Source organism: Lotus japonicus, chromosome 2 (assembly GCF_012489685.1).
Source record: "Lotus japonicus ecotype B-129 chromosome 2, LjGifu_v1.2".
Classification (NCBI taxonomy): Eukaryota; Viridiplantae; Streptophyta; class Magnoliopsida; order Fabales; family Fabaceae; genus Lotus; species Lotus japonicus.
In genome coordinates, this window is record NC_080042.1 from 91,342,223 (window position 1) to 91,358,920 (window position 16,698).

A 16,698-nucleotide genomic window follows, 5' to 3' on the forward strand; every position below is an offset into this window, starting at 1 on the left:
GGCTTATACTTCCAACCAAATCAACATTGCTTACATCAAGAGATTGTCCAACATCTTCTTCATTGACATTAATATATTCTCCTTCTCCTCCCTAAGTTATCCATTCATCATCTCTACAACTTCATATTGTACATGTCATAGACTAAGTCATTCATCTTCTTTATCTACAATCAATATTCTCAGGGGCATTATTTCAAGATTTAGATGTAGCAACAGCTGAGTTGCTTGAAGCATTTGGTGCACCAACCCCAAACATTATGGAATCTGCCACATTTCATTAAGAATGAGAGTTGAGAGTTGACACGACAAGGAGGAGAGGAGAACAATTGGTGGAGGGAAAGGAGGATGATACAAGAGGAGAAGCATAAAGAAGAAGAACAAAGAGAAGAAGCATGGCAGGAAGAATATACTTGAGAGACAAAGAGGATGACACAGCTGCATCGAAGCAGGTCTAGCAGCGGCACAACAGTCTTAGGCGGCAGCTTCGAGGTTCAGAACGAAGGCGGCCTCCTTCCCTCAAGTCGCGAGGTTCTTCTCTTCGAACAACTAAGGTTTGCGATGCAAAATGAGAAGGCAAAGTGACTTGGAAATAATTCAAAATACTCATTTTAAATTGGGAGTTAGGTCAAATCCCGGTTTCCACCATACTTGCAAAGTTGCAAGCTAACTCACGATTCTATGGTGCACTCGAGTTTGATTGAGTCAAGGAAAAACCGAGTCTATGGTAGAGTTAGCTCAATTTTCCCATGTAAACTTCCAAACTCGTACGAGTTACGAGTTGACTCACGAGTTTAGCAACAATGATTTGTAAAACATTTCACACTCTATGTCTTAAAGATATCCTCCATATTTGGCAACACGTAACTACAAGAATTCAACACACTCAAAATCTCAAATGTGTTATATCTGCCTGTTTTTTAACCTTGTTCTTTCACCAGTGTCTCTTGGATCAAAATCAAAGTGAAATATTTAAAAGTGCATAGTAAAAAACAAAAAATGGACAACCAAGCCAAAGTAATAGTGCATTAGATGAGGAGGTAGACACACTGAAGTGTCAGTAACAATAAATTGCAGAGAAAGAAAAATTGGAAAGCAGTTGTATTGTACTTGAAAAAAACTGTTTAAAACATGATAATTAATTAAGAACATAAACATATGAGAAACAGTCAGTCCAATATAACTGCAGTAACGAGTTCAAACTTCAATGTGCAGCATCTTCTTCCTCACAGAATTTTGTATACTCCTGTGGACCCAACAAGGAATCTAATTCAGATGGACTGCTTGGCTTCACTTTGATCATCCATCCATCTTCGTATGGGCTTGTGTTGATCTTATGTCACAAAAGAAGATAAATAAGTATAAGTATGTATATATAAGCTGTTATTCAGTGAAATCCAGTTCACTATCAAAATAAACAGCCATGTATAATAAGTAGTGCCTCATTAAGGTCTTGAATTTTTTTTTCTTAAATTTTGCAACCAAGTCTTCTTAGATCAATTAGTATAAAGAACTATGTTGTTCTTGTTTGGGTAGAAAATTCAGGCAAACAGGAATAGATGGTTGAAAACTAAGTATTTAACACAACCGCAGAACATTCACATGAACCCGAAATCTCTGCTTAAGCTAGAACAACCGCCCGACCAGTTGATCTACGCGCTTGGTTGTCAACGGTTACAGATTCTAATGCTACACATGGGCACATTTTATACTAAATTTTGAGTAAATGAGGTTTTCTTCCCTTTTGATAAAGAAAATATAGAAAAACAACAATAACAATGAACAACTAGATTAATATTGGGTAAAATGAATGAATGAAAGTTAGAAGAATTGATTGAGATTACCAGGCCAGGTTGTTCGGAGAGCTTAGTGTTAACCTCAATAATCTCCCCTGAGATTGGAGAGTTGATATCACTTGTAGCTTTAACACTCTCAACTGCTCCAAAACCGTCACCTTTAGTAACTGGCTTACCGGATTCTGGCAGCTCCACAAACACAACCTCTCCAAGATGGTCCTGCAACAACAACAACAACCACAGCAATTGATTCAACAATGAAATTGAAGTGAAAATGTGAAACTAAACCAAAGCTAAGCAAAGCAAACGAACCTGGGCATGATCAGTGATACCAATGGTAGCTACAGAGCCTTCATGCTTGACCCATTCATGTGAAGAAGCGTACTTGAGTCCATCCAAGACTGCATATTCAGCAAAAAAACATGTAATGTAAGGTGAATTATGCAAAACATGAACTTAAATGTGAAGAAAGATGATGTTACCAGAAGAGAAGCATCTTGAGAGAGAAAAAGGAGGAGAAAGGTGAAGCCTGGAGGCAGAGGAAGAAAGTTTGAGTGCATTTGCAGTTGAAGAAGCCCACATCCTCAGAGCCATTAGATTAGACTAGTGTTTCTGTGTGTGTGTCTCTCTTCTCTGTTTTGTCACTGAAACAATGAGATATTGGAGGTGGTGCTTTTGATATATGTTTTCTCAAACTTTATCTTGGATGAATGGTAGGCAGAGAATGCCTCATCCTTGCACTTGCACGGTCTCATCCTCTTTAATCATGTAATTTTATGTTATGCCAATATGCCCTGCCTTTTACATAATGTACTCTCATGTAAAATATCTTTACATTGTTTAATGTTCATAATGTAAGTTTCAAAAAAAAAAATTAATTAAAATGAAAAATATGTAACTTTTTTCTTAAAGTGAGCAGATTTGGTATGAAACAATTGGAGGTCAGTGTAGAATAGTGTATCAAAATTAGACTACATATATTATTCAATAAGTAAACATTATTCTCCCAGATTCTGCCTAACCTTATAAAAAAATCTAAAGAATATTAATGTGCAAACTATCAAAACCAATGTGGAATCCACAAAGTGATATTGGTCTCTCTCTCAAATTAGTGGGATTCATATAAATATCACCATGTAAAAACCATTTCTCTTTTAATTCAATACAGGTAATAAGGTAGACAAAACTGAAAAGATGAGGTGGAAATTAAAGTGAGCATGTGGCATGTTACATCTTTAGGCTCTTTTTTGGTCAAAACATCTTTAGGCTCTAAGACCATTTCATAGACTGGTTTTTTTTGTTGGAGTTTGGTGGACTGCTCTGCTTTGTTTCATACTTATATGCGTCCTAGCCCAATAAAAGGAAAAGCCCAATTGATCCGCCATCCATGAAATTAAAAAAAAAAACGAATGAAATTGATGATGCTGAGAGCAGAGAAAACTGGGCGTGGTTTGATGTTGATAGAAATTGAGGTAGGTAGGGCAAGATTCATTTGTTTTTCTTAAATTTCATGCACTGCCAAGTGCTGACAATTGATTTCTCTATTTTCTAGCCTATTATACAAGCTAACGCAAAATATCAAAATTCCAGGGCCCCAACCCATGACTTGAAATTTATTCAAACGTGATTTGCAAGAACTTATTATTACAAGCTATTGACCTTGCTGAATTACAAGTGGCAAATTAATCCCAAGATTCATCATGTCGCTCTTATAATTGTTGCAAGGCAATTGTCTAAAGGCCTTGGCAATGGTAGGTAAGTAACTGCACACTCCGGATTCATTCTTTCCATCCTGCATGCACCGTTAAAAGTTAAAATCAATCACATTCACATATAATATGTCAGTAATTAATTAGAGATTATGTTTCCTTTTTCCTTGTTTGATTTCCAGAGACAGAACAAGATTGAGTGCATACTTTATTATGTTCTTTACCATAAGCATCTAGATAAAGCTTTAGTTAACCTGTAATTAAGAAGAAAATGATGGAGGAAAATAGTGATCTGAAGCTTGGCCAGGTCACCTCCGGGACAAAACCTGCTTCCTAATCCAAATGGAAGGAATGACCCTGCTCTTGCCCTGTAATTCTGCACCCAATTTTTAACATCTAACATGTTACACTTTTCATTCATTCAGTTAAATACATTTGTTCATAGTTAATCAAACAGTAAGTAATAAAACAAAATTTTCAATTACTATACATACATCCCATCTGGAAGGATCATACTCCTTTGGGTTGACATAAGTCTCAGGATCCATGTGAACACCTCTGTTCCACACCAAAACTTTCCATCCTTTTGGTATAGTATAGCCTGCAATTTTTCATTATTTTAAAATGCTAAACGGTTGTTTGTAACTAACAAAAAAAAACTAACTGAGGAAGCACTGTAAATATATGGAATGGAATATATAACTAACCATTGATGTTGACATCAACTTTTGCCTGTCTAAAGTTTGCAAATGAGATACTTGTTCTGCGCAGCATCTCATCAATAACCTATCATATAATATATCATTGTCAAACTCAACATTATGATTAATAGTTAATTAAGTAATAAGTTACATGCAATATACCTTTGAGAGATAATTCATTTGCTTAATTTCATGAAGGTTCAGCCCTTTCTGCATGAAGGGTCTTCTTTCCGTGATCTCCTCTTGTTCTTTCTGAATGCATATAGTTTTGTGAGAAAAAAAATCATTAATTAATATAATCATTTTGAAAGTGTAAGCAATAAACAAGGATATTTTCCCAAGTGCATGTTTGAAAATCATTATATAATTGATTTTGAAGGTAAAACTAATTCTGAAGAGAAGCTTATATGAGTAACTTGTGAGTTTCAAAATTAATTCTAATGAAAAAGAATCTGATCCAAAGAATAGATAGATGGAGTGAAACCTTGGCCATGTGGAGTACATGTGGGTGATCAATGAGGTAGATAATTGTCCACAATATCCCATGAGCAGAGCTTTCATGACCAGCTAACAAGAAAACCAGAACTAAGTCTATAATGTCTTCATCTTCCAGCTGCCTACCATCTTCATCTTTGACTTCCATCAACAAATCCATCATATCTTTCTTGCTCTTAATTGTCTCTCTATTATTGCTCCTCCTCTTCCGGTCCACCAGGGCTTGCAATAGCTTCATCAACTTCTTCCGTGCCTGAATACACAAAAACAAAGTACACTAAAAAACTAAAATCTGTAACATCAACCACATGAAACAATATTGAGTTTTCTCCCATATATCAGATAACTTCATTATCATAGAATTAGAAAGTCTCTATGACAGGTGGTGTGGTGTGACACAAGAGATAGATAGTGTTCAGTATGAGTAGGACACAAGTTAATCAGTTTCTCTTTCACCAGAATCACCCAAAATTAATTTAGTTTTAGAATCAATTGCAAAAGGATTAACAAACATGAAGAATGTATCAAATTGCAATATGCAAATGCAATTGCGTCCGCAACGTAATGAATTTTGAACCTTGAGTGCTTTATGGAATGCAAATCCTGGGAGGTTAATGGCGAGGGACTTCATTCCCCGGTTCAAATCAGTGTACAGGTTCTCAAACAAGCCAAGGTCCACATGATCACCATCAGAAGCTACAAAAATGGTAGTGATGACCTCAAAAGCGAACTTCCTCAACTCTGTGAGGAACTGGCATGGCCTGTTCATGGAAGACAACTCTTCCAGAAGCTTCACAGCAAGACCCTCTATGAGGACAACATAGGCCGACAACTCCTCATGGCCGTTTATGGGAGAGGTGATTAGGCGGCGTAGACGCTTGTGCTCTGTCATTGAGATGCCGTGGAATGATCTTTTTCCTGTGAGGGCCATGGTGGAAGCAGGGTATCCAAGCTTGAATTGCTCCTCATCTGTCAAAACCTTCCTGCATGTCTCTGGTGTGCAAACTATGATGCTGGGGCACCCCAACAAGTGTGTTCTATACATGCCTGTCCTGCCATATCTATAGGCATATACAAAATGTTACTTACTTTAATGAGTACCGTGAGTTTTAAATTGCGGTTCCAGTTGCTTGCATTTGCAACTGTGTTGCGGAATTATGGACAAATTCAGGTCAATTTATCTGCCATTGCGAACACAATATCATTGCGGGGACTCCAAATCCCTTTATGTTGAGCAACAATTGTTGATGCGGACCGCAATTTAAAACCCTGAAGTGCTATTTATTGTGGGTGCAATTGAGTGCATTTATGTGTGTATGAGAGGGAACATAAAGGGAACCTGGAAAAAAGGTCATAGATGAAGGAATCAGGATCAGACTTGAAAGCTTTGAGGAAGGTGAGCATGTTGCCAAGGAAAGGCCAACCCAGATCACCAGGTGGGAGAGGGTGTTGCATTTTCCCCAACCTGCCAACATAGTACAACTCATTCACTCTCCTAAGGAACTCAAACACAAATGCATATCCACCCAGTAAAGCTGCTACTAAGATGAAGCACAAGGAATAATCTAGTACTAACACCATTTTTTAGTTTTTTGCTGTTTATTTAATACAATTTATTTTTTTGTCCCCTCTCATAAACCCTTTTGTTTAGTTCATCTTTTTTGGGAGTACTCCTAGTAGGTACGATCCTTAATTTCTACCCAAGATTCAGGGGTATTTATAGAGTAAAGTGGTCACCATTCCGTACTCTCTTTGCATGTTGAAAAATTGAAACAATGTTGTGCATGGTGATTAATTTGTAATTGATTTATACGTACATTTGACTAGTCAAATGTCAACTGGGCTTAATTAGTTAAAATTTTCTCCCAAAAGAAATTAACATAAGATCTTTGGTTTGAAGTTGGTACCGAACTCTAAAATTACTATTTCATTGTCTACCAATTAATTGGATGTATAACGAAATCACTTTCCTTCTGTATGATGAATTACTGGACACTTCATATATATAAGTAAGTTAAATTATAATTCAAAAGCTGTCTAATAAAAAATTCAACCAGTTCGTAGTTGATGGAGAGTACTTTGACGAATTGTTACATTTCTGGCTTGTTGATGCTTTTACTTATTCTCCATGCATGTATTTGTTTATGTTTTTCCAATTGAGTAACGTGCAACTGAAAGGTGTCTGCAAGGTGGCAACAGGTTGGTTGATAGGACGGTGTTAATTCAGTAACCTAGTTGAAATCATCTTTACAATTTTTTTCAGATAAATAAAAAGTTTGGGTGGATTCGGCTGGTTGTAGTCACCATTATGGGACATGACATATTTTTAGGATTACAAGTCGTTTGCAGAGGTATTTAGATATCGTTCATCAACACAGGTCTCACTAGCACAATCTCATATTAACGAGAATCAAACACACAAGTTATTATGGGATGAAGTACCAACTGAACCAACACATGTGATGGATGAAATGATCTTTACATGGTAACCGACTCGAAGTGCACTTCAAGTTAATTAGTTTACTTAATTACATTAATAATAAACATCCATTTTACTCAAGACTTTTGAGTTCAGATTTTCGCTGAAAAATCAATATCCATTCCAAATTACCTGATGTATTTGGGTTACAGATTTGACTAATTGTTGGGAAAGATTTCAATGAGGTATTTAAATACATATAACTTGTCTAACTCTCCCAAGAAGCTTGACATTGTAAGTTGTGACCCTGCCTAATGTTCCTGCTTGCAACTTAAATGGTGATTAATTCATACAAGAAACCGAGTTGAATAACATTTTTTTCTGCATCGGAACACAAGAGTTGAATAACTAGTTCAGAATAAAATTATAAATGGAAATTTCTGGTTAGAGTTAAGTTTGATATATAACACTAAATTTTGAAATATAGATATGAAAGCGAGTGATGAATGATGTTAGCGTAGTCGTTCAGCATTTCGTCTACTACTACTCAATGCATTGTTTATGGGACAATGAATTAGTCTGATTATTTGATACTTTAATCAAACACCGATAAATAATTCCAAAATTTTTTCGATGCTTCGATTCATGGCAAATGGTTGCCCGGTACAATATTTATAAGTTTCTACAACCATTACAAGCCCAATATTCCATCAATTTTCATCAGACTCAAGCCCACTTAGCCTCTTTGACAAAAAACTACCCATTTTACCTTCAGCAATTTGGTAGCAGGCTAGATCATTGTCAAATAAAAGGTAAAAAAAAAAAGGCCCAAAAGAGATATTACAAACCCAGCTGGTTAATATTTAGTGAGTAGAAAACATTGACCAAAAATAAGTGAGTAGAAAACAAACTTTTTTTTTTTGAAATGAGTAGAAAACAAACTAAGATGTGTGTATCACACCTCTACAATTAATGACTAGCTAAATTACCCTTTTATTTTTTAATCAGACGCTAACCAGTAACCACCATTATATTATTTTATTGGGGGCGTTGAAGTAACCTCTCCCGAGGTTTATGATTATTGCAGTGACATTTACGATTTCTTATCATAACACTTATCATTTATTTATTATTCGAAATGATGTATGAAGTATGAGAGGTCAGAGCATTTTATAAAATTAATCGATGAGAGATCAATAAACAAACATTGGACAAAGTACAATTCGCACTATATATAATGAATTTTATTTATTTTAAGTTTTAGTATTTTTTTTATTTTAAATCTTTAATATAAACCATAAAATTAAAATCTCATTAATCCACCTACAACCCATGTTTCAAAAAAAACCAACAAACCTATCTACCACCTCATTAATAATTACCAAAGAGCACAAACCAAAACATGGTCTAACATATGTCTATCAAAAGAGTAGACTGAACATTTCAAATTACTTGTTATAGGAAACCTCGAGTGTGGACGACCGGCATAACCGGACGGATACCTAACGGGACGATCACCGCCATAGGGGGACGATTACCTAACAGGACGATCACCCCCGTCCCTGTATCCCCACCGGAGCTGACAACCGGGCCCACCCTTCGGTACAAGACAACAGCCGGTCCCACTACGTAGGAGTTGACCTAGGCCAACCACCCTACGGAACTAATGGTTGGACATGTATTCCGAGGTACCCTGGGCCGTTAGATTACTGCTTTACGAAAGGGATAGCAGGGAATCGAACGGCCGAGGATGAACCAAGTACTAGCCATGCATGACGTTGCATGGCTCCAACCCTAATTCCTCTACGAGTATATAAGGAGGACTTCTCCTCCATGCTAAGGTAACATATTCTCTTCAACCCTTCTCCATAAACACTTCACCCTCCTTTACTGACTTAAGCATCGGAGTCCCTTGCAGGAGCCCCTCTCGGGAACGTCCAGCTCGAAGGCTCACCACCTCCCCCCTTCCTCTCTCCTACCCCTTGTCACCGGGTAGTTTGGTCGCTTCCCGATCATTACTCGACTTATAACGTATTTAAATATTAACTTCCCTTCTATCATAATTAATTATCAAATTTAAAAGCTCACAATTCTGCTTTTTTAATTGTAGAAGAATCTCTAAACATACACTAAAGATTGATTTTAAGCTCAACAAATATTTTTGTAAATTTTAGCAAGTGCAAACAGAGAAAACAGGGGAAGAAAAATCCTATCTGTTTAAACCCCAAATGTACTCATTTCAATCTAAGCAATGAAAAACTTAAGTCATGCATACACTGATATCTTATGTTTTGCTCACTAACATTATTTATCCTATGAGAAACAGTCAGAAGGTACTGAAATTCATTCTGATTTGTTATAATGCTGTCGCTCAGGTGGAAATCCAAAGTGTCCATTCTTTTCTTTTTTTTTCCCCTGCACACCTTTCTAAAGTGCCATCTTTAACAGAAAGGTCTAAAAAGAAACTTCCATTTTTAATTAGGTTTGAATGCCAGCAAGATTTACAAATGGGTAAAGATCTAAAAAAGGCTGGACAATGTAAGTTAGAGCTCTTTTTTTATCTGGGCAAATCTATTTAATTTAAGAAACAAATTTGTTAGGCAGCCTAATTTAGTGGAACATCCCAAGTCCCAACAGAAGGTAACAAATATTAGAAAACATACCTGATTGTGAGAAAGCAAATGTAGTGATTTGCTTATTCGTTATTTTTGTCCACAAGTTATGGTCTACCTCTTTCCATTTTATTATAGGGTTAAGAAGTGAAAACCCAAATTTAGACCCCCATTATATTTAACAGAATATTATGAATGAATTTGAATCCCCGACCGCAGAGATTCTCTACAACTCTTTCGTGCATAATAATAGGTCATTGACTTTTGAAATTAATAATTAGGATTAATCTAAATAAAAAAGGTTGATTGATGAGCCGTAGAGGCTCGAGAGACGGTAAAGAATCTGAATTCATTATGAATGTAATATCATCTACAATAAGTATAGTTTAAGCATATTAGAGTAATCTCTCTTACATATTAATCAGTTGTTTTGTTTTGGTAACACAAGGGATTGCATTTGAGTTTTATTTGATACCTATAGCAAGTTTTCTCCTCATATAGATCTGTTCTGCTTACTTATTTTAGCAAAGTTTCAATCGTTTCAGGCACTCCTATCTCTTTTGTCACAAATTTAACACATACGACAAAAAGTTCACTAATACTTTTCATGTTTGAGAGACACATACAACATAGAATCAATCATGATCAGTCACAGCTTTTCCATTTACCCTGGACGATTTTGCTTGACAGGTTCCAATGGATGCCACCTCAACTTAGTGTCTTTGAAATTTCAGTAGTTTTTCACATTTGTGGGAAAAGTAATTCTAGCAGAAGTATATTTTATGAGAACTTATTCAATCACATTAGCAATAGTAACCAACCATATCAATCACAAAGAACTTTGATGTTTCTGATTCACCAGCTAGCAGCAAGCAGAAAACAGAGGTGCTAATTAGCTGGAAATAGATATATACCATATATATGAAACGCATATCTGAAATTCTTTATGAAATATATATTTCACTGCCCCCTTATAAGGTAACTTAGGCCCGATTCTGATATACAAATATAAAAAAACAAAAGTGTTTATGACATTATTGATTTACGGAAGTGATCGACCTAATTGATAAGATGGCTGGTAGGTACACTCACATCCATTCTTGTGTAAGATTCATTTTAGTCTTCCACTAGGAGTTTACTTCCATCCTCATTGTTAGATAGATCCTGAAAGAGTGCCATTCAATTCAAGGCCACATCCTCTAATTCCTCAGGTAGTGGCAAACGACATGTTGCACAGTACACCAAATAAACAATGCAAGTAGTCATCCATATAAGGTGTAATTTTGACTGTTTGTTATTACTTTCTGTTTTGAGAAATAATATAAAATCACTCATAGGATCCTTACCAAACAATTTAAAGTTTTAATTTTACTTGAGGTGTACTTGGGCTATTGAGCATATTTAAAGATAAGAATAGACAAGTTTTTCACTTCATACCATATAATATAAGAAGATGAAATAAAGAGGAAAGAATCTAAAGAATAGGATTTGTTTAATTTATGGATCGACCTAATTAATTAGGATTGAAATGAAATCTCAAGCACAATTGATAACATATCTCATCTGCCTCGATCCACCGCAGTGGCCGGGAGGATCCATGTCCACCATTAGTTAATATCCAACAATTGTTTATTTTACATTCAAAAAGGATATGAGATAATTGTCATCTTTTAGTATTCATCAAGGACTAGCTAGCTAGCATGCGCGGTACTAATTAACTACTTAATTACATACCTACAATATACACATGGAAGAATATGGAATTAGTTAAATCTATTAATTGAAGCTTCTCTAATGGAGCTTACGGAATCAGAAAGCAAGAGAAAAATAGTAGTACATGATATCACACTAGTGCCCTCATCAAATCAGATATTTGTGATTCAGAGTAGCTAGTTAAGGTAAGAATGATTATTGTAAACACGGAATCACACCTAATTAGAAGAATGATAAGTGAATTCAAAAATTGAAGTACCAATTACAATAATATTTAAGGCTTAATTGCACTTTTAATTCTCATTTCTTGCAGCAGTACTTTGCTTATGCTCTCTACTAATAATGGTTTCAAACTAAGTGGCTGCATGTTATGTAAGAAACTATGACGATGAGGCAGATGACTTGTGTTTACACTGATTTGCTGGATATATGCTAAAACTAAATGACAATGTGTGTTTCTAAAAAAAAAATCTCATTTTATGCAATTGTGCAAAATGGGGTCCTTAAATTTTGAAAATTCCAATTTTGGTCCATACATTAACTGCATGTTGTTTGCAGTTTTGGTCTTAAAACTAATGTTTTGTAGGTTTTAATTTTTTAATTTAATTAAAATTTAAAACCTAAGAAATGTTAGTTTTTAGAAGGAATACTAACAGAAGACTGAAACTGAAAATGACACTAAATGTGGAGACTAAAATTGGGATTATCAAAGTATAGAAACTTCATTTGCACAATTGTGTGAAGTGAGGAACAAAGTAAAATTAAACTAATATTTAGTATACACCAAGAAAGGCCAATTAATCAAGGACCATATGGCAACAATATAATATGAATGGATGTGCATAAAGTACTATATGAATGAGCATGGGCTAAAAACGGGTCATTGTCTGCCTCGCCCCTTATATACTTTGACAAACGTACATCATCAATCTTGTTATTATAGCTAGGAAAATGCATCTTCTGATTAAAATTTGGTCATGACGTTGATGTAATTAATGGGTGGCCGGTGGGATCTGAGTATTCACGTGGAATTTAGAAGATGGAAAAGAACAAATTAAAGTGAAACATGGCAACAGCAGATCGATCGATGATAACATCTGAGTCTTAATTAATGTTGTTAATTAAATGCTGCTAGTGCGTACGTACCAAATTAAATTAAATCCACATCCTGCTTAATTAATTGGTTTATATGAATGGTGTTACTGTTGATAAGTCAGTATACATAGATCCAATACGAGCAATGCCATTTCACAGCCAGAGTAAGTGATCAACAACATCAACTTATTAACCATAATCATAAAATTGAAGTTTCAGTACTTGCTAACCCGGCCACAATCCTCACTCTTTTGAATATATATTTTCTTATCTTAACCTAAAATTGACCTCTTAAGATAAACACTTGCCAAATCATGTCCATTTCTGCACTAGTGTCGGACAACAACCTAGCCTCTGTCTTGTCTCAGCCGATGTATCCTCCATCCAAATTGTCTCAACTATTCATATTTTCTATTCGAGATTTGACCTGTTGATCTGAAATAGTGTTAGTATCTTTTAATTTAGACAATCAGCAGTATTGGTTTAACTCATCAGTAATAAATAGTGTAGTTATAAAAAAAAAAGGAAAACCACATTTTTGGGTCGATAAAATTATGTTTTCCCCTTTTTACGGTTTTGCGATTTGTGGTGATTTTATACTCCTATAAACTCATCGTATGTCGATCGAACGTAAAAGATAATATCTAAATCACATGACTCTACCAAACGATTTAAATAAATTTGTACTCCTAAGGTCCATTTTTTGTTCAAGTTCTTACCAAATGATTAAAATAAATTTGTGATAGGTCCATTTTTGGTTCAAGTTCATACCGAAATTATACAGTTATATCACAGACTCATTCAAATTAAAAATAAGATGGAGAAAAAATGGACGGAGAGAGTCAAATTCATGACTAGAATACTTACACTCTAGTACGTTGTGGAATGTGGATATACTTGGACATTTGTGTTTTTGGCCGTGTGACCATTAAAAATGCATTTTCAATTTTTTTTTTTGTAATTTCTTGAGTTGTGACGGTCCAAAACTACTACAAACTCGTATGTCAATCGTATATCAGAATGCACTAGGTTTGTAAGTGATGTAAGTTATTGTGGTATTCAGTTTTGTTTGCATACTCTGTTACCCCACCTGGGTGGAGCACTTTACAGGATGGAACAATAACCAGTGGTGTATTAGGATTTATGCTGTAGATGTTTCAAAAGCATATATTTACGTTATGATTAAGCTCTTGATTACACCTCAAATTAAACATTGTACAGTATAAATGGGTCAATCTTGCTCCAGTCAGCTGATCTATCTCTTTCTATCATTTTCCATCTGCGACAAAGGGGAAATATATTGGAGTGAGTTAGGTCGTGGTTAACAGTTGTATTCTTTGTAAAATTTACACTTTAAATTTGAACAACTTAATTGCGCGTAAATGATTTCTGATTAAGACATTGGAGATCCTTTGAACCACAGGTTCTATTGATATGGTTGCTAATGTTAAAGTTTGAGTGTATTACAATAAACCTATCCCAAAACTCCTATTTAAGCCACACTTTTAGAGATAAATTAACAAAACTTTTTATACTTTTTACGGTACAATATTGTTGCATTAAATTGTTAATGCTAAAGAAACTTGTGCTGAGTCGAGGTCTAAATTGTAAACTTTGTGCGTGCCAATTTGGAATGCAATAAAGGAAGTGCTTGAAAACTGTTAGGCTCAAATTAGATCATATCCAACAACGAGATACAATATATATCTATATTATATGCACATTAAGACTTAAACACTGGCCTAGCTAATTGCATCTCGATTTGACGATTTGATTTGAGGATTAGAAAGGAAAAATGTAGAAAAAAATAAAAGAAAGGATGCTTTTAAGCGGGGCTTATCGGGAAAATAAGCCCGATGAGATAAGATTGTGAAAATTAAGTTTTTGAAGTGTCATTCTAAATCTGGTTCGAACTCCAAACGTGCTTAGTTTCACGTTGGTTAAGATATTGGTCGAAGTTGATTTCAAGAATCTATATGTTGATTTTTGGAATTTAAAAATTCTGTACCAAGACCATCGCGACTAGATTTCTAGTCTTGGTTCAAATTTTCCATCTGACACGGTTTGTTGGATAAAAAGGCTATATATATTATCAATTTTAATTGGAGGAAGAAATCATTTCGATTCCAAATTGAGAAGAAGATTTTTTATGAAAATGTCCGATAATAAATTGGCCACTTCACTGGGGATTTCTAAGTTTGTTGTAAGCCCTGTCCATTGGAAAAATTTAGTTTTTATGGATAATAATACTTCAAGTTTTGGAGTTTCAAGTTTAAGAATTTCATACATGATACATTCAGTATCACTTCCACGAAAAGGAATTGGATGAAGTACAAGTATTTTTGTTCGAATTTCGGCATACATAACCGAAAGAATGAGAAACAGTCTTCTTTAATTTATGACCGAAAAAAAAAGCACTTTTAAAAGGCCAGAAGATATATACTTCATATTCTGGAGTGAAATGGTTGCTGTGAGTCGAAATAGCAAAGAGGCTAATTGTTAGCAATTTTTTAAACAATATAAGCCTACAGTATTTTGAATTTAAAATTGACTTTGAAGTTAGGCTAAAATGGCTATTAATCGAAAGTGGATTATAAATGGTGCTGAACTTTAACGCCATTGTTTTACAAATGCCAAATTAAAAAGTAGTATTAGTCTTTGCTTGGAAAGTAAATAAACTCAAGCAATTGATAAATATGATTGCTAGTTTCGACTAACATATATTGATTGTCAAGATTGGTCGAAATTCTTACTTAGTCACATTTGTTTGACAGAGTGTTGGAAAAATTTTGATTAAGTGAAAATAATATTTCGACCCAAAACTTTGAGAGAGTTAGTTTAATTTTCGACCTGAAATGAGAAAAGTAGAGAGCGTTGTATATTTTAGAGGTCGAAAATTTATGCTACTAAATTTGGCTAAGTAAAAAAAAAAAAAAGGCTAAGTTATTTAAAAAAGCCATATAATGTTTGGTCAATTTTGGTGATATAACTCAAAATGTTATTCCCTTTACTTCTTTCGAGAAAAAACATTTTGGGGGGCCTCTGTTAACACCAAAATTTTACAGAACTAAGTATTAAGGAAAACATAGTGTTAGAATTCGAATCATGACTTGTAAGACCTTTTAGTAATTTCGACCATGCAATACATGTACTGGTTGTTAGTCACATTAATTTTCATACCATTGTCACTTGGTTTCTTTCGATGATGAAAGTTTTAATAGTGCTATTGGTAACAAATAAAAATATGGCCGAAGTGTTGGATAGTGGCATTCGAATATGATTTTTCGATGAACTCCTTAGGAAAGATTGTGATTTGATCTCATGTGAAAACAATATATATTAGATTGCAACTTTATATGATACTAAGGGAAAGGTTCGACTAAATTGGTGGTTTGGTTCGAGGAACAAGATTGAAGAAATTGTAATGTTAAAGCTCGAAGACAAAGTAGAATGTCGAAGAATACCACCCCTTTCGACAGTAAAGTTACAGCCAAAGTGAAAGTCATGGAGAAGGAGTTACTGGAAGTTAGTTCAAGTTATTATACTTCATTGTAATTATGCCAAGTGTATGGCTCTAAGATAGGGAGTTCTTTTCTGATTTAGTATTATCCATAGGATTAAAATAGTAGTTTCATTCCAAGTTCTATAAATAGAACTTTTGTTTGTAAAATAATAAGATTTCACACATTTAGGCTCTTAGACTCTGAAAGCCAACAAGTCAATCACACAGACAAATGACAATTAGAAGATCATGAGCATGATTGTGGTGTAATCTCATCTACTTTGCATTATAATTTGTACTGTTTCATCTTTTGTTTCTCTTTTCTTCCTTTCATTTGTTTTTTACTTGTTTCAATCTTTTTAATTTCTGCAAACGTTTAGTTCTTGACTAAATTTTGTGAGGAACTTTATCTTGTTCTTCATGAAATGTCAAAAATCCAGAATTGACACTTAAAATGTTTTAACCAAAGAACCCAAGAGGACTCGAATCCAGTCCCCAGATTGATCTTTGGATTCTCTATTTGTTTTGTTAATTGCATATAATTTCGACCTATTGTTGGACATTTCGATTGGAATTTATACTGGGTTCAACCTTCGAAGTCGAAAGTGAAGGGAATCAAGGAAATTTATCAAGTATTCAACGACTTCGACTGTAAAGTA

The 16,698-nt window shown here is 34.7% G+C and overlaps 2 protein-coding genes across 2 annotated transcripts; both read right to left on the reverse strand.

The window, feature by feature from the left end:
* Positions 1-997: 997 nt before the first annotated feature.
* LOC130740975 (glycine cleavage system H protein 3, mitochondrial) lies at positions 998-2,511 on the reverse strand. The gene is made up of 4 exons (XM_057593715.1): positions 2,276-2,511; positions 2,106-2,194; positions 1,842-2,012; positions 998-1,330 (listed from the first exon to the last, which is right to left on the reverse strand). The coding sequence occupies exons 1-4, from the start codon at positions 2,385-2,387 to the stop codon at positions 1,202-1,204; spliced, it is 501 nt and encodes a 166-aa protein (XP_057449698.1). The 5' UTR covers positions 2,388-2,511; the 3' UTR covers positions 998-1,201.
* A 713-nt stretch (positions 2,512-3,224) lies between these two features.
* On the reverse strand, positions 3,225-6,369 carry LOC130740974 (beta-amyrin 11-oxidase-like). The gene is made up of 8 exons (XM_057593713.1): positions 6,038-6,369; positions 5,276-5,759; positions 4,688-4,951; positions 4,366-4,455; positions 4,210-4,288; positions 3,997-4,103; positions 3,757-3,878; positions 3,225-3,585 (listed from the first exon to the last, which is right to left on the reverse strand). The coding sequence occupies exons 1-8, from the start codon at positions 6,277-6,279 to the stop codon at positions 3,492-3,494; spliced, it is 1,482 nt and encodes a 493-aa protein (XP_057449696.1). The 5' UTR covers positions 6,280-6,369; the 3' UTR covers positions 3,225-3,491.
* Between the last annotated feature and the right edge of the window lie 10,329 nt (positions 6,370-16,698).

Bases quoted from the DNA above. Each gene is read 5' to 3' on its own strand.
- LOC130740975 (XM_057593715.1), bottom strand. From the start codon at position 2,387: ATGGCTCTGAGGATGTGGGCTTCTTCAACTGCAAATGCACTCAAACTT. The intron at 2,195-2,275 runs GTAACATCATCT...CTGAATATGCAG, and splicing joins CTCAAGATGCTTCTCTTCTG to TCTTGGATGGACTCAAGTAC. The intron at 2,013-2,105 runs GTTCGTTTGCTT...TTGTTGTTGCAG, and splicing joins GTATCACTGATCATGCCCAG to GACCATCTTGGAGAGGTTGT.
- LOC130740974 (XM_057593713.1), bottom strand. From the start codon at position 6,279: ATGGTGTTAGTACTAGATTATTCCTTGTGCTTCATCTTAGTAGCAGCT. The intron at 5,760-6,037 runs GTTCCCTTTATG...ATATGCCTATAG, and splicing joins ATCTATGACCTTTTTTCCAG to ATATGGCAGGACAGGCATGT. The intron at 3,586-3,756 runs GTTAACTAAAGC...CGGTGCATGCAG, and splicing joins CATTTTCTTCTTAATTACAG to GATGGAAAGAATGAATCCGG.